Genomic DNA, 21,666 nt, shown 5'->3' with positions numbered 1-21,666 from the left:
AGCCTATTTCCAATATCATGACAAAACACTGACAGGGCACAAACACGCATAAGCCTAAAGTAAGGAGTATTTTTCCACTTTAATCCTAAGGGGTATCACACAGTGCAAAAAATATATCACTGTCACATCAAGGAAGAGAAAAATATGTATTCTTCATATATACAGTATATTTAGCATATACAAATAAACGCTAAAAAACCAGACAATGTGCTATATTGGTAAATAATCCACAACAAGCTCTTGTAAGGATAATCAAAATCAATGGAAATTCTGTATTATCAAACAATCATAGCACTGAGAAGATGAGACTACAAAAATTAGCCAGGTGTGGTGGCCCACCCTGTCATCCCAGCTACTAGGGAGGCTTGGGCATAAGAATTGACTTAAGCCAAGATGCAAAGTTTGCAGTGAGCCCACATTGCTCCACTGCACTCCAGCCTAGGTGAAAAAGTGAGACTCCATCTCAGAAAACAAAAAAAGGCAGGGGGTGGTGGCTCGCGCCTGTAATCCCAGTACTTTGGGAGGCTGAGGCAGGTGCATCACCTCAGGTTAGGAGTTCAACCAGCCTGGCCAACATGGCAAAGCCCCATCTCTACTAAAAATATAAAATGTAGCCAGACATGGTCATGGGCGGCTGTAATCCCAGCTAGTTGAAAGGATGAGGCAGGAAAATCACTTGAACTCAGGAGGCAAAGACTGTGGTGAGCTGAGATCACACCATTGCACTCCACCTTGGGCAATAGAGTGAGACTCCATCTCAAAAAAAAAAGAAAATGTTAATACCATATTTTTCTGAATAACTGTTACAAAATTACCTATATCCATGTGGAACAGGCACGTTGTGACTTTTTAAAAAAATTTTTTTGTATTTTTATTTTTTTGAGATGGAGTCTCACTGTGTCACCCAGGCTGGAGTGAAATGGCATAATCTTGGTTCACTGCAACCTCCGCCTCCTGGGTTCAAGCGAGTCTCTTGCCTCAGCTTCCCAAGCACCTGGGATTACAGGCACACGCCACTATGCCCAGCTAATTTTTATACTTTTAATAGAGACGGGGTTTCACCATGTTGGCCAGGCTAGTCTCAAACTCCTGTGAACTCCTGTGATCTCGAACTCATGTGATCCACACATCTCAGCCTCCCAAAGTCCTGGGATTACAGGCATGAGCCACTGTGCCCAGCAGCAGTTTGTGACATTAACGAAGGGAGTGTGTCAGTTATATTGAATACCACATACCGAAAACTCATAAAAGGAAGAAAATAATAAGTCAATTTATACTGCCTGCAGAATTCTAAACAATTCCCTCTTAAGAAAAAAGTCATAACTTGTAGTTACCACCAGTACACAATACAAGAACTGAAATACATGTTAACATCACTACCTTCTGAAGTATGAGGTGAAGAAAATACACAGAATTATAAGGAATAAGAATTGACTAATGGCCAGCCACGGTGGCACATACCTGTAATCCCAGCACTTTGGTAGGCTGAGTCAGGTGGATCATGAAGTCAGGAGTTCGAGACCAGCCTGGAACAAATGGTGAAACCCCATCTCTACTAAAAATACAAAAAAAATTAGCTGGGCATGGTGGCAGGTGCGTGTAATCCCAGCTACTTGGGAGTCTGAGGCAGGAATCATTTGAACCTGGAAGGCTGAGGGTGCAGTGAGCCAAGATAGTGCACTCTAGCCTGGGCAGCAAGACGAGATTCCATCTCAAAAAAATAAAATAAGATAAATAACTACTTCTTGAATAAGCTTTGGTAGATGTGGTATTCTCTAATAGGATGTTCCTGCAGATGCAGACCTTGAGAGAATTTAGTCGTGGGTGTTGACTCCTCATGAATAGGACTAGTGCATTTATAGAGACATTAAAGAGCTCACTGCCTGTTCCTCTTTCCACCATATTAGGACATGGCAGGAAGATGGCTGGGATAAACCATGAAGAAGGCTCTCACCAGGAATCAATTTGGCTGGCACCTTGCTCTTGGATTTCCCACTTTCCAAATTCATGAGAAATAAATTTCTGTGTCTTAAGCTTCCCAGTTTAAGCTACTTCCTTTTTTGTTTGTTTTTCAGATCGAGTCACGCTCTGTCACCCAGGCTGGAGTGTACTGGCAGGATTCTCCTACCTCAAGTGATTCTCCCTCCTCAGCCCAGAGTCTCACTCTGTTGCCTGGGCTGGAGTGCAGTGGCATGATCTCAGCTCCCAGCAACCTCCACCTCATGGGTTCAAGTGATTCTCCTGCTTCAGCCTCCCAAGTAGCTGGGATTATAGGCACATGTCACCATGCACAGCTGGTTTTTGTAGTTTTAGTAGAGATGGGATTTTACCATATTGGCCAGGCTTGTCTTGAACTCCTGACTTCAAGTGATCAACCTGTCTCAGCCTCCCAAAGTGCTGGGATTTTAGGTGTGAGCCACTGCGCCTGGCCCATTTTTGCCATTTAGTACATTCCAGGTTTCACCATGTTGGCCAGACTGTTTTCAAACTCCTGACCTCAAGCAATCTACCCACTTTGGTCTTTGAAAGTGCTAGGATTAGAGGCGTCAGCCACCGTGGCCAGTCAGTCTAAGCTATTTCTAACAGTGAAATGACAGAGACAGGAACAGGAGCATCTCATCATCAACATCACCGCAGGCTGACCAATCTTATTAAACAAAGGATGTTTAGGGACTCTACTATAAATCTTGCAATACTTTTTTTTTTTTTTTGAGACGGAGTCTCGCTCTTTCACCCAGGCTGGAGTGCAGTGGCGCGATCTCGGCTCACTGCAGGCTCCGCCCCCCCAGGGTTCACACCATTCTCCTGCCTCAGCCTCCCACGTAGCTGGGACTACAGGCGCCCGCCACCTTGCCCGGCTAATTTTTTGTATTTCTAGTAGAGACGGGGTTTCACCGTGTTAGCCAGGATGGTCTCGATCTCCTGACCTCGTGATCCACCCGCCTCGGCCTCCCAAAGTGCTGGGATTGCAGGCGTGAGCCACCGTGCCCGGCCTAAAAGTCTTGCAATACTTGAAGCCATCTAATAGCACTAACATGTTTTAAAAACCTTGAGACATGTAGGGTGTGGTAATCCCAGCATTTTGGGAGGGTGAGGTGGGAGATTCATCAGGTCAGGAGATCAAGACCATCCCAGCTAACAAGGTAAAATCCTGTCTCTGCTAAAAAAAAAAAATACAAAAAATTAGCCTGGCATGTTGGCACTCGCCTGTAGTCTCAGCTACTTGGGAGGCTGAGGCAGGAGAATCACTTGAACTTGGGAAGTGGAGGTTGCAGTGACACAAGATCACACCACTGCACTTTAGCCTGGGTGACAGACTGAGACTGTGTCTCAAAGACAAAATAAATAAATGACAGAAGGCTAAAGAGTAACTCCAACCCACAAACATATATAAAGTTCTCCAGTAAAGGTAAATAAAAAAACTGGTAGGCTGGGTGTGGTGGTTCATGCCCATAATCCCAGCACTTTGGGAGGGCGAGCCAGGCAGATCACCTGGGATCAAGAGTTCGAGACCGGCCGGGCGCGGTGGCTCACGCCTGTAATCCCAACACTTTGGGAGGCCCAGGCGGGCGGATCACAAGGTCAGGAGATCGAGACCATCCTGGCTAACACAGTGAAACCTCATCTCTACTAAAAATACAAAAAATTAGCCAGGCGAGGTGGCGGGTGCCTGTAGTCCCAGCTACTCGGGAGGCTGAGGCAGGAGAATGGCGTGAACCCCGGGGGGCGGAGCCTGCAGTGAGCCGAGATCATGCCATTGCACTCCAGCCTGGGCGACAGCGAGACTCTGTCTCAAAAAAAAAAAAAAAAAAAGAGTTCGAGACCAGCCTGGACAACAAGGATAAAACCCTGTCTCTACCAAAAATACAAAATTAGGCCAGGCATGGTGGCTCACGCCTATAATCCCAGCACTTTGGGAGGCTGAGGTGGGTGGATCACAAGGTCAGGAGATAAAGACCATCCTGATCAGGAGATCTAGACCATCCTGGCTAACACAATGAAACCCCATGTCTACTAAAAATACAAAAAACTAGCCAGGCATGGTGGCCGGCACCTGTAGTCCCAGCTACTCAGGAGGCTGAGGCAGGAGAACTGCTTGACCCTGCGAGGCGGAGGTTGCAGTGAGCTGAGATTGCACCATTGCACTCCAGCCTGGGAAACAAGAGTGAAACTCTGTCTCAAAAATAAATAAATAGGCCGGGCGCGGTGGCTCACGCTTGTAATCCCAGCACTTTGGGAGGCCGAGGCGGGCGGATCACGAGGTCAGGAGATCGAGACCACGGTGAAACCCTGTCTCTACTAAAAATACAAAAAATTAGCCGGGCGTGGTGGCGGGCGCCTGTAGTCCCAGCTACTCGGAGAGGCTGAGGCAGGAGAATGGCGTGAACCCGGGAGGCGGAGCTTGCAGTGAGCCGAGATCGTGCCACTGCACTCCAGCCTGGGTGACAGAGCGAGACTCCGTCTCAAAAAACAAACAAACAAACAAACAAAAAAAACAAACAAAAAATAAATAAATAAATAAATAAAACAATAAAAATACAAAATTAGCTGGGTATGGTCGTGCATGCCTGTAATCCCAGCTACTCGAGAGGCTGAGGCAGGAAAATTGGTTGAACCTGGGAGGCAGAGGTTGTGGTGCTGAGATTGCAGCACTGCACTTCGGCCTGGGTGAAAGACCAAAACTCTGTCTCATAAATACATAAATTAATTAATTAATAAAAGGACAGATACAGAAACTCACATATGTATACCTTTTCTTCATAACTAAACTTTTTTCATATTATTAAAAATGAAAAGGTATGAAAAAACACTGTACATATATGTTAACAGAAATGCAACATACACAAAAATAACTGACAAAAATAAAAAAATTTCTACTGGAGAAGAAGTAGTTTTTGCAGGTTATGGAATTTTTTTATTTTTATTTTTATTTTTGACATGGAGCCTTGCTCTGTCTCCCAGGCTGGAGTGCAATGGTGCGATCTCGGCTCACTGCAACCTCCACCTCCCATGTTCAAGTGACTCTCCTTCCTGAGCCTCCTGAGTAGCTGGGATTACAGCTGCCCGCCACTGTGCCTGGCTAATTTTTGTAAATTTAGTAGAGACGAAGTTTTGCCATGCTACCCAGGCTGGTTCTGAACTCCTGACCTCAGGCGATCTGCCCACCTCGGCATCCCATTACTGGAATAACAGGTGTCAGCCACTGCACCTAGCCAGGTTATGGAAATTTTAAGCTTCATTATTGTGCTATAAGTTTAAGATGTTTAACATACCTGCAACAATAACCTGTCCCCATATATCAATACAACACACTTCACTTCTGCATACTGAAAGGAATGGACACTAACGTGGTTGTTATAGTCACACTGGAATCATGTTTAAACCACTTATGTTTACTAAGAACTAAAAGACAAAACTATTTAAAATAATAACAATGGTTGGGCATGGCAGCTCGTGCCTGTAATCCCAGCATTTTGGGAAGCCGAAGCAGGTGAAGCACTTGAGATAAGGAGTTTGAGACCAGCCTGACCAACATGGTGAAACCCCAGCTCTACTAAAAACACAAAGTGAGCTGGGCATGGTGGTGATCGCCTGCAGTCCCAGCTTCCAAGAAAGGTGGGGCACAAAAATCCTTTGAGCCCGATGGGCAGAGGCTGCAGTTAGCCAAGATCATTCCACTGCGTTGTAGCCTGGATGAAAGAGACTGTTGAAAGAAAAAGAAAAAGAAAGAAAAGAAAGAAAAAAAGAAAGAAAGAAAGAGAAAAAAAAAGAAAAGAAGGAAGGAAAGAGAAAGAAAGGAAGGAAGGAAGGAGTGGCTCCAGTGGCGCAATCGGTTAGCGCGCGGTACTTATAAGACAGGAAGGAAGGAAGGAAGGAAGGAAGGAAGGAAGGAAGGAAGGAAGGAAGGAAGGAAGGGAAAAGAAAAAAAAAGAAAAGAAAAGAAATAAATAAGGAAAGAGCAGAGGGATAAGTGAGGGCAAAGAAAGATGTCCCTTCAGAGATCTCACGATTGAAACTTTTCTTTTGCCACAGAATTCTCCCACTTGCAGAGAGTTTCCCCACACACTATTTGAAGGTGGAGCTGCCACTCTGCCCATCTGAGCTCTTACCTGCGTTTACACCTGTAATACATTCCCACCCATTTGGATTTTTTGTTATTTTCACTTCACTCTCCACAGTCCAGGGCTCTTTCCCTTGCTCCAACATGGAGACAGCAGGTCAGAAAGAGACTCCTGCTTATAAAAAGAAAGGACCATGAAGTGCTGGAGCTTTTCTAGAGTCCCAGCCCTATGTTTCTGTAGGAAAGAAGACATTACAGATGGATCTAGGAAAATATTTCACTAATTCCTCCACTGACTGCCTCCTTCTGAATGCGTGGGGAGCACTGTAACATGTAATATGTGGACATCGAGCTCTCTTCCAAGAAATACAGAATCGAAAGCACAGGAGAAGCAAACAGGGAACTAGATATGTTTAAAGTCTGCCATAAGGTTTTGTTTTTGTTTTTTGAGACAGAGTCTTGCTCTGTTGTCTGGGCTGGAGTGCAGCGTTGTGTTCTCGGCTCACTGCAACCTTGGCCTCCTGGGTTCCAGCGATTCTCTTTCCTCAGCCTTTCTAGGAGCTGGGATTACAGGCGTGCACCACGACATCCGGCTAATTTTTGTATTTTTAGTAGAGACGGGGTTTCACCATGTTGGCCAGGCTGGTCTCAAACTCCTGACCTGAAGTGATCCACACAGCTCAGCCTCCCAAGGTGCTGGGATGACAGGCGTGAGCCACCGCGCCCGGCTGCCATAAGGTTTTATGCCTACTTTAGTTCTGGAACCCACATTGAGGTATCATGAAGAACGCAGAACATCTAAACAAAGGGAACAGTGAAAGTCAGATGCTACATCATGAAGCTTTTCATTTCAAAATCAATACAGCTTCCATTTTAGTCAAGCAAGGATGCAGCTTCCAAGAGAAACAAGAGAAAATACAAAGATCCACAAGGGCACATCCCCAGGGGGGAAGTTATCCTCACCCAGGGAGACCAGGTTCCTATAATTCTCCAGCATCACGTCCCTGTATAGAGTCCTCTGAGCAGGGTCCAGGCATTTCCACTCCTCCTGAGAGAATTCTATGGCCACATCCCTGAATGTCAATAGACCCTGAAATGAAAACACATTTTAACCAAATGGTTATGGGAGGACTTCCTATCTTTACAGGAAATGAGAAGAAGAGAGGGGAAAGCATGGATTTAATTGTAGTGAATGTTCTGACAAATCCAAGTAAGAGATTTTTCACCACTGATGTCTTCCCAGTGGTGTTTGATTATAGTTTTTGAGAAGGCAATAACATTCTCTCGGTCAATAAATAAATAAAAAATCAATGCAGAGTTCCTGTTACAGAGATGCTTGAAACTTTTATGGACACAACAAGTGACATTCAGTATCTAGATGCTACAGAGCATGAGTGATGTCTTCAAAGATGACAACATCCACAGTAAAAGATCAGCTGGGCGCAGTGACATATGCCTGTAATCCCAGCTATGTGGGAGGCTGAGGCAGGAGAATGGCTTGATCCTGGGAGGCATAGGTTGCCACGGTCCCAGATTGCATCACTGTACTCCAGCCTGGGCAACAGAAACTCCATCTCAAAAAAGAAAAAAAAAAATTAGCCAAGCGTGGTGGCAGGCACCTGTGGTCCCAACTACTTGGAAGGCTGAGGTGGGAGGATGGCTCGACCCTGAGGGTGGAGGTTTCAGTGAGCTACGATCATGCCGGGGCGCTCCAGCCCAGGCAATAAAGCGAGACCCTGTCTCTAAATAAAATAAAATACATGAAAGTAAAATTACACAAAGCACAAAAATCCATTTTGTAAATGTTCACAAAATAGTAAAACCTACACAGACTCAAAAAAAACTAGATGTGAATACAAAGGGTTGCTATTTGTCCCACATTTTCAAAATATAAAAGATTTTCAAAATATATACGTGTGTGTACATATGTATGTATGTATAAATGTGTGTGTATGTGTGTGGGGATGTGTATGCACATACATATATAGGTTTTAAAAATATAAAAAGTAGGCCGGGCACAGTGGCTCACGCCTGTAATCCCAGCACTTTGGGAGGCCGAGGCGGGCGGATCACGAGGTCAGGAGATCGAGACCATCCTGGCTAACACAGTGAAACCCCGTCTCTACTAAAAATACAAAAAATTAGCCGGGCTAGGTGGCGGGCGCCTGTAGTCCCAGCTACTCGGGAGGCTGAGGCCGGAGAATGGCGTGAACCCCGGGGGGTGGAGCCTGCAGTGAGCCGAGATCGCGCCATTGCACTCCAGCCTGGGCAACAGCGAGACTCTGTCTCAAAAAAAAAATAAAATAAAAATAAAAATAAAATAAAAAAATAAAAAGTAGCAAGTTTTGCCGGGCGCAGTGGCTCACGTCTGTAATCCCAACACTTTGGGAAGCTGAGATGGGTGGATCACGAGGTCAGCAGTTTGAGACCAGCCTGGCCAACATGGTGAAACCACATCTTTACTAAAAATACAAAAATTAGCTGGACGTGGTGGCACACACATGGAGTCCCAGCTACTGGGGAAGCTGAGGCAGGAGAATTACTTGAACCTGGGAGGCAGAGGTTGCAGTGAGCTGAGAAATCACCATTGCACTCCAGCCTGGTGACAGAGTGAGACTCTGTCTCAAAAAAAAAAGAAAAAAAAAAGTAGCAAGTTTTGTTTAACTGAAGAGGAATCTCATCTTGTTGGAAAAGGATAATTTGGCAGCTGGTGGTGGGTGGAATCTCATCAGATCTAGGGAAACAGGAAATGCCCCATCCTAGATGAAGCAATTACCCTTTTAACTGCCTGGCCTGGAGGACAGAGAATGGCTTGAACCCGGGAGGCAGAGGGTGCAGTAAGCCAAGATCGTGCCACTGTACTCCAGCTCGGGTGACAGAGCAAGACTCCATTTCAGAAAAAATAATAATAATAGTAACAGGTGGAATAAGAATATGGCTTTAACCTCTAAGATAAAAAAGAAGTACCGCTGCCATATTTGAGAAAAATTGTAACCACTGTTACCACAAACACCTGTTTCACAAGCCTCTTCACAGGAACACCACAGTCTCCATGAGCTTAATGTGCTAAGAATGGTTTAATGAATCTCCTGCTATTATTTAGGTTGATTTCATATTCTTAAAATAATGATACGATCATTCTTGTATCATTCATATCTATATATGAACTTTCCATTCTAATTAGTAAGATTTTTTGAGTCAGAAACACAGTAATTCACTCAATTACCTAAAAATGTACTATAATGTCAGGCAGAAAAGATTTCCTATTATTGGTCTCCTTTTCTAGAATTTACCACGTACTTTGTGCACATTAATACGTGACTTCCATTGGCAACTGCTGTAATCCTGGTCCACAGAGAGCTGACAGTGCATCCAGATGTGGCCCCTGAACAATTCCTGCTGCCCAACAGCACTGACACCACGGGACCCTCACCCCGTCTCCATCCATGTCTGGGTGTGAGCCCTTCCCAGGACCATGCCCAGTGCAGCCTCTTCCCAATTTCAAGTCACTTGGTCACAAGAGATAAAATCTAAGTGAGATGAGAGGGACTGAGGGAAGGCACGGGTGATTGCGAGCAAACCTGTCAGGCAGGATGCTTCAGACTCAGAGAAGATTCCCAACTCTGGGCCCCAGCATTTCTGAAAGGAAGGAGACAGAACAATCCCCCGAGAATATCATCTCACCTGAGAAAAAGCCATCCCTGACTCCTTTGCTTTCCTCTTCCACTTCCGGGTTTCTTCCTCATGTACCAAGAGTCTTTAGAAGTAAATCCTGAATGTTAGAAATATGTTGTTTATTGCTCAGAATCAACACACCCCCTCCCCATAACACAGCGACACATAAAAAGGAGACCTCACCCTTGGAAATATGGTCCCCTCTGCTGCCCACTGCCCCGGGACGACAAACTCCTACAAGAAAACTCCCACTCCCCTACTGGAGGAGTCCACACACAAGCTGCAGCAGTGGGAAGCTTGACTGGGATAAGCTCCCCTTCAGGGCACAGACTCAGACCTAACCAAACCCCACACAAAGGCTGGGTGCGGTGGCTCATGCCTGCCACCCCAGCACTCTAGGAGGCCGAGGTGGGTAGATTGCTTGAGCTCAGGAGTTTGTGACTAGCCTAGGCAACATAGTGAAACCCCATCTCTACAAAAATACAAAAAGTTAGGAAGGTATGGTGGTGCATGTCTGTGTGTCTGTGGTCCCAGCTACTTAGGAAGCTGAGGTGAGAGGATCACTTGTGCTCAGGAGTTCGAGACCAGCCTGTCCAACATGGTGAAATCCTGTCTCTACTAAAAATACAAAAATTGGATCAGGCATGGTGGTTCATGCCTGTAATACTAGCACTCTGGAAGGCCGAGGTGGGTGGATTACTTGAGGTCAGGAGTTCTAGACCAACCTGGCCAACATGGTGAAACCCTGTCTCTTACTAAAAATACAAAAAGTAGCTGGGCTTTGTGGGCATCTGTAATCCCAGCTACTCAGGATGCTGAGGTTGGAGGATCACTTGAACCTGGGAGGTGGAGGTTGCAATGGGCCGAGATCGTGCCACTACACTCCAGCCTGGGTGACAGAGTAAGACTTAAAAATAAAATAAAATAAAATAAAATAAAATAAAATAAAATAAAATAAAATAAAAATACTAATACAAAAATTAGCCAGGTGTGGTGGCAGGTGGCACGCACCTGTATCTCAGCTACTTGGGAGGCTGATGCACAAGAATCACTTGAACCCAGGAGACAAAGGTTGCAGTGAGCCAAGATCATGAGACTGCACTCACAGCCTGAAGGACAGAGTGAGACTCTGTTTGAGGAAGAAAAAAAAAAGCGTTTCTGATGTGATAGAGATAATAAAGCCTGAGTAACATGGTAGAGACTGACGGGCAGAGGGAACTTCAGATGGGGGTGGGCGGGCATGGGAGACAGCTCTGAGCCCAGACCTGAAGGAGGAGAAAGGGACAGGGCTGTGATCATTTAGGGACATAGGGTAAGAGCAGGGAAAATGACTTGAGACAGGAAGGGTTTTGATGTTTGGGGAAAGAGATAAGCAAATGTGACTGGGGCAGAGGAAGTCATTAGATTAAGGCAAGCTCCCAGAAGGAGGCTGGACAGTGGCAGGGGCCCTGGATACAGGGCTCTGGAGCCACAGTGAGGAGTTGGGCTTTTGTCTTGGGGAACACGGGAAGCCAGTGGAGGGTTCCCTGCCAGGCACTGACATGACCTGCTTTAGATTTAACTGTGATGTCCTCAGAGTGTGGACATATTCATCGAGTTACCCTGAGAAGGTCTGAGATGAGTGAGAAGGTGTGTCTGAATTCTTACATGGGGGCCCAGAAGGGCTAATGGAAAGGGTTGGTCTTATCACCTCTCTCTTTGAAAATTAGAGAAGCATCTTTCACATACCTGGGCTAAAGAAACTTCTTTTGCAACGTTCTGATGCTATTGACTCTCAACATTTAATTCTTCTTACAAGAAAATTACAGTAGGGCCGGGCATGGGGGCTCATGCCTGTAATCCCAGCACTTTGGGAGGCCGAGGTGGGCGGATCACCTGAGGTCGGGAGTTTGAGACCAGCCTCAACATGGAGAAACCCCGTCTCTACTAAAAATACAAAAAAATTAGCTGGGCGTGGTGGTGCATGACTGTAATCCCAGCTACTCGGGAGGCTGAGGTAGGAGAATTGCTTGAACCTGGGAGGCAGAGGTTGCAGTGAGCCGAGATCGTGCCATTGCACTCCAGCCTGGGCAACAAGAGTGAAACTCTGTCTCAAAGAAAAAAAAAAAGAAAAGAAAATTACAGTAACATTTATAAAATGCAGAAGTGTAAACACACAGCTACTGACCTTGAAAACAGGGAGGCCAGGCGGGGTGGCTCAGGCCTGTAATCACAGCACTTTGGGAGGCCAAGGCAGGCAGATCACCTGAAGTCAGGAGTTCGAGACCAGCCTGAGCAACATGGAGAAACCCCCGTCTCTACTAAAAATAAAAAAATTATCTAGCCATGGTGGTGCATGTTTGTAATTCCAGCTACTCAGGAGGGCTGAGGCAGGAGAATCGCTTGAACCCAGAGGCAGAGGTTGCGGTGAGCTGAGATCGCACCATTGCACTCCAGCCTGGGCAACAACAGTGAAACTGTGTCTCAAACAAACAAACAAACAAAAAGAAAATAGGGAAAGAGGGTCAGCTGTAGAACTACAATATAAGCAAATTTTTTCAATCAAGAAAACATGGGTGGCCAGATGCAGTGGCTCATGCCTGTAATCCCAGCACTTTGGGAGGTTGAGGTGGGTGGATCACCTGACGTCAGGAGTTTGAGACCAACCTGGCCAACATGGTGAAACCCTGTCTCTACTAAAAATACAAAAATTAACCAGGCTCCATCTCCACAACTCATTTAACCTCTTGCTGCTCCTTCTCCCCAATCTTTAGATTGTCCTCAACCTCTAGATTTCCACCTCTTCTCCCATCTCTGCGCATACTCTGCTCTCCCTGTTAAATTCTCTCTTCCTCGTTATACCCCCCTGGCCCCACTCTCTGGCACCCCAGATTCCCAGGTGTCCTCCCTGCTGTGGTTCTCCCTCTGTTCTCCTTGCCACCAGCACCACTCTGCTCTGTCTGCCCTGGCTCCAAATCCCTCCTCCTCTCCCTCACAAAGACGGAGAAGAGCCTCCCTCTTTGCTGCCCCTCTCCCTACCTTGCTGTCCTTCATCTCTCTGTACATGTAGCTTTTCTCCTCCTGCTTATCTTTTTTTTTTTCACTTTTGCTGTCTCTTGGCAAATCCCTCACCCATCTTCTACGCTGCCATCTGTTATGGGCCTTTCTCATTCTTCTTTTCTCTGTCTCAGGTTTTTTACTGCTCTCTCTCTGTCTCCTGATCCCTTTGGACCACACAATCACAGGAGGGTTTGGACACCTCCATGTCAGAGAAGCCCATTTTCCAGGGGCTGGCGCTGGGCAGGGAAGAACACCTTGTGTCACCGGACAGGCCCCAGGCACCTCCCCAGCGCGGGCCTGGGCAACAGAGCAAGACTTTCTCAAAAAAAACATAATAATAATAATAATTGGCCGGGCGCGGTGGCTCACGCTTGTAATCCCAGCACTTTGGGAGGCCGAGGCGGGCGGATCACGAGGTCAGGAGATCGAGACCACGGTGAAACCCTGTCTCTACTAAAAATATAAAAAAATCAGCCGGGCGTGGTGGCGGGCGCCTGTAGTCCCAGCTACTCGGAGAGGCTGAGGCAGGAGAATGGCGTGAACCCGGGAGGCGGAGCTTGCAGTGAGCCGAGATCGCGCCACTGCACTCCAGCCTGGGCGGCAGAGCGAGACTCCGCCTCAAAAAAAAAATAAAAATAAAAATAATAATAATAATAATAATTATATATATATATATTGCAAATGGTGTGTTTTCTACATAAACCATGGGCTTGGCCACATGCGTTACCTCATGCCTGTAATCTCAGCACTTTGGGAGGGTGAGGCGGGCAGATCATGAGATCAAGAGATTGAGACAATTTTGGCCAACATGGTGAAACCCCCTCTCTACTATAACTACAAAAGTTAGCTGGGCTTTTTGGCACACCCCTGTTGTCCCGGCTACTTGGGAGGCTGAGGCAAAAGAATTGCTTGAACTTGGGAGTCAGAAGTTGCAGTGAGCTGAGATGGCAACACTGTACTCCAGCCTGTCGACAAAGTGAGACTCTGTCTCAAAAAAAAAATCATGGGCTTATCCATTAATTCACTTCTGCACATACTTCAAATTATATCCACACACGCTTAAATTAACTTGCATGCAGAAGGTATAAGCAAAAACCTGGAGAGGACACAACCAAAGCTACTTACCAGGCTGAGGTGGGAGGATTGCTTGAGCCTGCAGAGCAGAGGTTGAAGTGAACCAAGATCGCACCACTGCCCTCCAGCCTAGGGGACACAGTGAAACCCCATCACCTCCACCCCCCCCCAAAAGTTGGAAGCTCATTGAATTAAGACACAACTTCAAGAAATCACAAAAGCAATGCATGAAGAAAATGAGAAGGACAATCAACGTACAGAAATTATGATGAACTACACAGAAACTCTCAGGCTAAAAATACAATAACTAAATGGAAAAACTCAATGCGTGGGTTCAAAATCAGAATTCATTATGTAAATTAAAAACTAGTGAAGAGGGGTCAGGCAAGGTGGCTCACACCTGTAATCCCAGGACTTTGGGAGGCCAAGGTGGGCAGATCACTTGAGGTCAAGAGTTCAGAGAACAGTCTGGCCAATATGGTGAAACCTTGTCTCTACTAAAAATACAAAGATTAGCTGGGTGTGGTGGCTGGCTTCTGTAGTCCCAGGTACTCTGGAGGCTGAGTCAAGAGAAGCACTTGAACACGGAAGACAGAGGTTGCAATGAGCCGGATTGCCCCACTGTACTCCAGCCTGGGTGACAGAGTGAGACTGTCTCAAAAAATAAAATAAAAAAAGAAAATTCCAGGACTATCTTTTATACACTTGAGCAAAAGAAATGTCTCTCTCCATGTCTAAGGTTCTGATGGCATGAATCCTAAACACATAATTATTTTCCCAGAAATATGACAGTAATACGTTCAAAATAAACACAAGTGTGAACACATAGCTATAGGTGTTTAAAACACTGAAAGAGGCCAGGTGCCGTGGCTCACGCCTGTAATCCCAGCACTTTGGGAGGCCGAGGCAGGTGGATCACAAGGTCAGGAGATTGAGACCATCCTGGTCCACATGGTGAAACCCAATTTCTACTAAAAATACAAAAATTAGCCAGGAATGGTGCTGTGTGCCTGTAATCCCAGCTACTCGGGAGGCTGAGACAAGAGAATCATTGGAACCCAGGAGGCAGAGGTTGCAGTGAGCCAAGATCACGTCACTGCACTCCTGCCTGGGTGACAGAGTGAGACTCCTAATCAAAAAAACAAACAAAACAAAACAAAACAAAACAAAAACAAAAAACAAAAAAAACACAAAAGCCAAAACAACAACAACATCAACAAAAAAAAACCACTGAAAGAGAGGCAATGGTAGAAATAAGCTGCAAGCAAATGTTTTCTTCATGAACACATGGGCTCTGCTGGAACAAGTTTCCAAAACAATCCAGCCCATCGTTCAACATCTGCAAGGAATATTATGTACCAGAGGAACTTGAGGGAAATGTTTACTTAGAAGCTCACAGCTCCCCATTTTATTAGATGACATAAGGAAAGAAAATAGAATAGGCTACTTGAACTAAATTTTGATGTTAGCGTAAAGAAAAAAGGTCCTGGGGCCGGGTGCGGTGGCTCACACCTTAAATCCCAGCACTTTGGGAGGCCGAGGTGGGTGGATCACCTGAGGTTGGGAGTTTGAGACCAGCCTGACAAACATGGAGAAACCCCATCACTACTAGAAATACAAAATTAGCTTGGCGTAGTGGCACATGCCTGTAATCCCAGCTACTCGGGAGGCTGAGGTAGGAGAATCACTTGAATCCGGGAGGTAGAGAGTGTGGTGAGCCAAGATCGCGCCATTGCACTCCAGCCTGGGCAATAAGAGCAAAACTCCATCTCAAAACAAACAAACAAACAAACAAAATAGGTCCTTGATATCTTTATAAAGTACACATTGAAACAACCTAAAATTGGCCAGGTGCGGTGGCTCACGCCTGTAATCCCAGCACTTTCTGAGGCTTAGGTGGGCGGACCACCTGAGGTCAGGAGCTCAAGACCAGCCTGGCCAACATGGTGAAACCCCGTCTCCACTAGAAATACAAAAATTAGCCAGGCGTGGTGGCAGGTGCCTGTAATCCCAGCTACTTGGGGGCTGAGGCAGGAGAAGAGCTTGAACCCAAAAGACGGAGGTTGCAGTGAGCCGAGATCGCACCATCACACTCCAGCCTGGGGGCAGAAGGGAGACTTCATCTCAAAAAAAAGTAAGAAAGAAAAAAAGAAACAACCTAAAATCATTTACCACGTACTAGTAAATGTTTCCAATATATGATACAGACTAGAAAGCATGTAGTCCTCTATGTAAACTGAACACAACGAATTTCATAGAGAAACTTTTTTTTTTTTTTTTTGAGACGGAGTCTCGCTCTGTCGCCCAGGCTGGAGTGCAGTGGCGTGATCTCGGCTCACTGCAAACTCCACCTCTCGTGTTCAAGCTATTCTCCTACCTCAGCCTCGGGCATGTGCCACCACGCCCGGCTAATTTTTGTATTTTCAGTAAAGACAAGGTTTCTCCATGTTGGCCAGGCTGGTCTTGAACTCTCGGCCTCAGGAGATCCGCCTGCCTCAGCCTCCCAAAGTGCTGGGATTACAGGCGTGAGCCACCGCGCCCAGCAGAGAAACTATTTTAAAATGGTTAAAAATATATACATCTAAAAATGTATACATCTAATAAAATGTAGGGTCAAAGAAGAAAATTTTGAACACATATCATAGTTGGAAAACAATGATGTGAGCTCATAAGATTCTACCAAAGCTTATTTGAAAAGTAGTTATTTTTTTCAGACGGAGTCTCGCTCTGTCACCCAGGCTGGAGTGCAGTGGCGTGATCTCAGCTCAGTGCAACCTCCCCCTCCTTGTTCAAAGGATTCTCCTGCCTCAGCCTCCTGAGTAGCTGGGATTACAGGAGCCTGACACCACACCTGGCTAATTTCTGTATTTTATTTGACACGAGATTTCACCATGTTGGCCAGGCTGGTCTCGAACTCCTGACCTCAGGTGATCTGCCCGCCTTGGCCTCCCAAAGTGCTGGGATTACAGGCATGAGCCACTGCCACGGCCTTTTTTTTTATTTATTTATTTTTTAATTAAGAAACAAGGCTGGCATGGTGGCTCATGCCTGTAATTCCAGCACTTTAGGAGGGTGATACAGCTGGATCGCTTGAGCCCTGGAGTTGGAGATCAGCATGAGCAACAAGGCAAAAGCCCGTCTCTACCAAGTACACAAAAATTAGCGCAGTGTGGTGGTGCGCGGCTGTGGTCCCAGCTACTCTGAAGGCTGAGGTGACAGGATCGCTTGAGCATAGGATGTTGACGATGCAGTGAGCTGTGATCCTGTCACCGCTCTCCCGCCTGGGCAACAGAGTGAGACCCATCTCCAATAAAAAAGAAGAAAAAGGAAACATCTGGATCCTGGGTCTGGGGGCAGCTAATCTAAGGCCAATTAACGCGAACTTTCCAAAACTAGACAAAAAAGAAAAACCCCAGCTCCCCATCCGGAGTAACAAAGGCTCAAAGGCCGCTCTCCCTACCGCCCTCCCCCTTCCAGCACGTCTCAGAAAGGGGAAGAGCCCAGGAATGGCCACGGCCAAGCACCGACCACACCTTCATCTGCATAGGGCACCCATATGCTCCAGCCTCGGGCCAATTCACCTCAGCATTTCGTTGGCCAAGGGCCAAATCCTTCATCCAGATTAGGGGTAGCCCATAGGGACCTCAAAATAAATACTTTAACCCCCCAAAACTTTGTAAACGGGGCCCTGGAGACGCTGGCTCGGGCCCACTCCTCTCTGTGGAGTGCTTTCTTGATTGCATATATTCGTTTTCCAGGAGTTGGGACTAGGAAGCAACAGGGCCCCGCACGAGGAAGGTGGGGGGCGACGGCGCCTTCAGACAGGGGGGGCGTCTGCAGGATCTTAGGACCAGGCAGAGGAGGCGGCCTCCCGGGAACTGGGGTTGAGGCGTGGCGCTCCTGAAGCCGACGAGAGCGACGGTGGGAGGCGCCCAGGGCGGGAATCCAGCTCGCCGGTGAGGACTTGAAACAGCGCGAGGCGGGAGGACAGGTCAGGAAGGGTTTTGAGAAGGAAAATTCCGCCATAGGAGGTGTCTACACGACCCTACTGCAGAAAGACCGAGGACGGGACCTGCCTCAGGGCCACTTTAAACTTGAAGGGACTCACGGACTCTCACCTGGACGTCTCAATTTGCTCTGGGTTGAGAAAGAGGGGCCGCAATTTCCAGGTCTGTGGGGACTCAATGTCCCCGGTATAGCAGCACCACAAGACTAGGAAGCACACATAAAACAGAGCGAAACTCACGCGCTGCGATGTGACCTTCAGTCCATGCCATCCGCTTCCGGGTCTGTGCCAATCAGCGCAGGACAGAGGCCAGGCCTGGGCTGGACGCCCGAGGAGGTGGGCGGGGCCTGGACGAGGCCGGGGCGGGGTTGAGAAACAAGGGGCCTGGCCCGGAGAGGAGTCCTGGGCTGTGAGGGGTCGGCGGGGGCGAGAAGGGGGCGGGTCCTGAGCTTTCCTCCATCTCACTCTCCGCGCCTTTTTTCCGGGTTTTGGAGCCGAAACCCGCCAGTGAGGCTGGAGCAGCTCAGCAGTCAATGAAATAGTACCTCCCTGAGAAGTCAACGTGAGGGGGTCATTGGATCCAGGAAAGTTCCTTGCTATTGAAATTAATTTTAGCAATTTATGTCCAAAGTCTGGAAGTTGTCAAGGGAAGGAATGCAAACTAGAATGCGGAATGCAAAGCGCTGCCTCAGCGAAACCTCCAATTTCATGCTGACGGCCCACAGAACAGAATAGAAATCCTCTCCTTTTCTATTCTCCATTCACTGGGGTGGGAGACTCCACCCTGTGCTCAGCTCCAGACTTCCCTAGGGCCACCGCCTGGCGTGCGGAGCGGAGGGCTCAGGCCAGGGAGGAGTGAGGTCACCACCTGCTGCTTAAACAGAGCAGGGATGCTGGCGAGGTGGCAAGAGTCTGGGGTCCCAGCTACTCAGGAAGCAGGGGCAGGAAAACCGCTGAGCCCAGAGGTCCAGGCCAGCCTGGGCAACAGAGTAAGACCCTCTACCCCAGAGCTCCTTCCTCCGCCTCAATAAGAAAAAAAGAGATTTTTTTAAAAAGCATTGACATTGTAACAGTGTGTAGCAGGACTAGCAGCAGACAAAACTTCTCAGACACTGAGTTGTAGAAGGAAGGGCTTTATTCAGCTGGGAGCATCGGCAAGCTACTGCCTTAAAATCCAAGCTCCCAGAGTGCACAATTTCTGTCCTTTTTAAGGGCTCACAACACTAAAGATTTCACATGAAAGGGTCGTGATTGATTTGAGCAAGCAGGTGGTACGTGACAGGGGCTGCATGCACCGGTGGTCAGAGAGAAACAGAAGAGGGCAGGAAGTTTTACAATGTTCTTCTATACAATGTCTGGAATCTATGAATAACATTGGGTTCTAAGCCATAAGTTGATTTTTAACTACTGGGTTTCAGGCCTGGCACCGGGTTGCCTGTCTTTGGTTTTACTTTCTTGTTGTTTTTTCTTAAAACAGGTACTGAGTATAAAACAATATGAGAGGGTCTCTCTCTTCCTTTATTTCTTCTTTTTGAGACTCTCACTTTTTATTAGTGGGAATTCTCACTCTTATTTTTGCTACTTATGTCTTTTTGTGCAATAGATTGATAGTGATTCATATAGTACACTTGTGCTGAAGCATTTGGTGAACTAAGGTAGCGATGAAGCTTTTTATCATTTGAAGAAGTACAGATAGCAAACAAGGGAGCAGTAAGCAGGTTTTTATTACTATTATAACTCTTATTATAAGAGTTTTAAATCCTTCTATTGCTGAGAACTGATTTTTAAACATGGCTCCTGATTGAGTCAGTGCCACACTTGTACGGGTACATGTGTCAGTTCTGTTATATTTTTTTTTTTTTTTTTTTTTTTTTGAGACGGAGTTTCACTCTTGTTGCCCAGGCTGGAGTGCAACGGCACGATCTCGGCTCACCACAACCTCCACCTCCTAGGTTGAAGCAATTCTCCTCCCTCAGCCTCCCTAGTAGCTGGGATTATAGGCATGTGCCACCACGCCTGGCTAATTTTTTTATTTTTTAGTAGAGACGGTGTTTCTCCATGTTGGTCAGGCTGGTCTCGAACTCCCGACCTCAGGCGATCCGCCCGCCTCGGCCTCCCAAAGTGCTGGGATTACAGGCGTGAGCCACCGCGCCCGGCCAGTTCTGTTATATTTTTAACTATGTCTTCAACTACTTGCCTCTGATCATCTATGTGTAGACAACAATTAGTAAGGTTAAATTTTCTACAAACTTTTCCTTCAGCTGCTAGCAAGTAGTCAAGAGCTAGTCTATTTTTATAGATAGCATTTCTTATCAGAGTCTCTTGCTGGGCAAGAACAGTCAAGGCTTGACCGGTTTTATTAGTAATAATTTTTAAAACAGCTTGCAACTGTACGATTCGGTTGAGCGTGTAGATGGGGGTTCGATATCCTCATGAGCCGTCTTGTGTCTAAGTGGCAGGCTTATAGTATTATATAATTTTTTTAGGAGGTCATTTATCATCTTTCTAATTACCTATGGCTATGCTTCATTTTTCGCGGGAAGCATAGACTGGGAAGCCTAGAAGTTCACCTGTTTTTATGGACAGTAAGCAGAAAGATGGCTTAGTGTGCCGATTACACAGCTACCTGTCCACTGATCAGGCAGCTTAGTGTAAGCTCTGTGTCTACATAGCCAGTACAATCTGGTGGGGGCCATCTAGTCCTGGTGGAATTCTGGGTGGGCCTAAACAGTCTGCAACTTTGGAAATTTACTGAATGGATTTCTTTTTGTGTAATTGGAACTTTACTATGTAACTGTTTTTGTGGTACTATTATACAGCTTTTGCCTAAGACAACTAAGCCGCCTTACAGGACGAGTGAATTTTTTCTTTCTCTAGCTATGCAATACTGTCTAATAATTGAGACTTTTAGAACTTAAAAATTGTCAGGGTGGTTCTTTTGGGCTGAGAATTCATCAGGAACTGGGTTTGTAGGAACTAATTCTTGGGCTTCCTATGGCCATTGATCTCTTGTTATGGTTCTTCTACAAATATAACATGAGCTGACTTGTAGAGACTGGGCTACATGTTCAGCTAATTGCAAAAACAAATTTTTAGTTTTTCCTGGAATCTTAGGTACTGGCACATTTAGTTCATCATAGAAAGTCTGAAATACTGGTTCTGGAGAGCGTTTTTGAACTTCTTTTTTTATTAGGATGTTTACACTAGGATCTAGTCTTTTTTCATCAATGCTTAATGTTACATTTTTTTTTTATTTTACTTTGGGCCTGAGGGGTTTGTGATTATCAATTTTAAAAGGTTGCAGCTCCCACTCATGCAAGAGGGGCTGACTTTTCTTTTTTGGAGCTAAACAGGATCTTTTTTATCTTCTTTTTAAGTAGCCTAAGTGACATAAGACTAGTATTGACACATCTCGCATAAATATGATTCTTGACAGATATTTTTTTTTTACTGTGTAACTCTTTTTTCTAATTTAGAGAACTGCATCTTATTCTATGCTGCTTACTATCAATAGCGGCACAAGCATCAAATTTTAAGGTTATATTTTTGGGGGCCCTTCTTTCTTCTGTTCTAGCTATTATTTTACTTGTGTCACTTAGAAAAGGACTGGTCTTTAATTTTATTTTAAAAACTGTAATCATGGGAGGCTTAAAATGGGTTATAACACACATCAGGTTGGTTATTCCTTGGGCTACATACTTTGGATAGAATAGCATTATACAGGCCGGGCGCGGTGGCTCACGCTTGTAATCCCAGCACTTTGGGAGGCCGAGGCGGGTGGATCATGAGGTCAGGAGATCGAGACCACGGT

At 46.2% G+C, this 21,666-nt stretch overlaps 1 protein-coding gene across 11 annotated transcripts in view; it reads right to left on the bottom strand.

The window, feature by feature from the left end:
• ZNF320 (zinc finger protein 320) overlaps nt 1-21,666 on the bottom strand; it is a 42,962-nt gene that overhangs the window by 8,503 nt on the left and 12,793 nt on the right. The window contains exons 1-5 of one of the 11 annotated variants that reach the window (XM_058425038.1): nt 18,096-18,136; nt 13,901-15,593; nt 10,748-11,662; nt 9,746-9,833; nt 7,025-7,151 (exon numbers count right to left, since the gene is read on the bottom strand). In XM_058425038.1, coding sequence (XP_058281021.1) covers nt 7,025-7,151; nt 9,746-9,760 — 142 coding nt within the window. In that variant the 5' untranslated portion in view covers nt 9,761-9,833; nt 10,748-11,662; nt 13,901-15,593; nt 18,096-18,136. Of the gene's footprint in view, nt 1-1,461; nt 2,666-7,024; nt 7,152-9,745; nt 9,834-10,747; nt 13,099-13,900; nt 15,619-17,967; nt 18,203-21,666 lie in introns of those variants that run through there. The other 10 variants (XM_058425036.1, XM_058425035.1, XM_058425037.1 and 7 more) reach the window with 10 other exon arrangements.

The sequence above is a fragment of the Hylobates moloch genome, unplaced genomic scaffold (assembly GCF_009828535.3).
Source record: "Hylobates moloch isolate HMO894 unplaced genomic scaffold, HMol_V3 SCAFFOLD_12, whole genome shotgun sequence".
Taxonomy (NCBI): domain Eukaryota; kingdom Metazoa; phylum Chordata; class Mammalia; order Primates; family Hylobatidae; genus Hylobates; species Hylobates moloch.
Note: the sequence above shows the minus strand (reverse complement) of the source record. Positions and strands in the feature narration are given on the sequence as shown.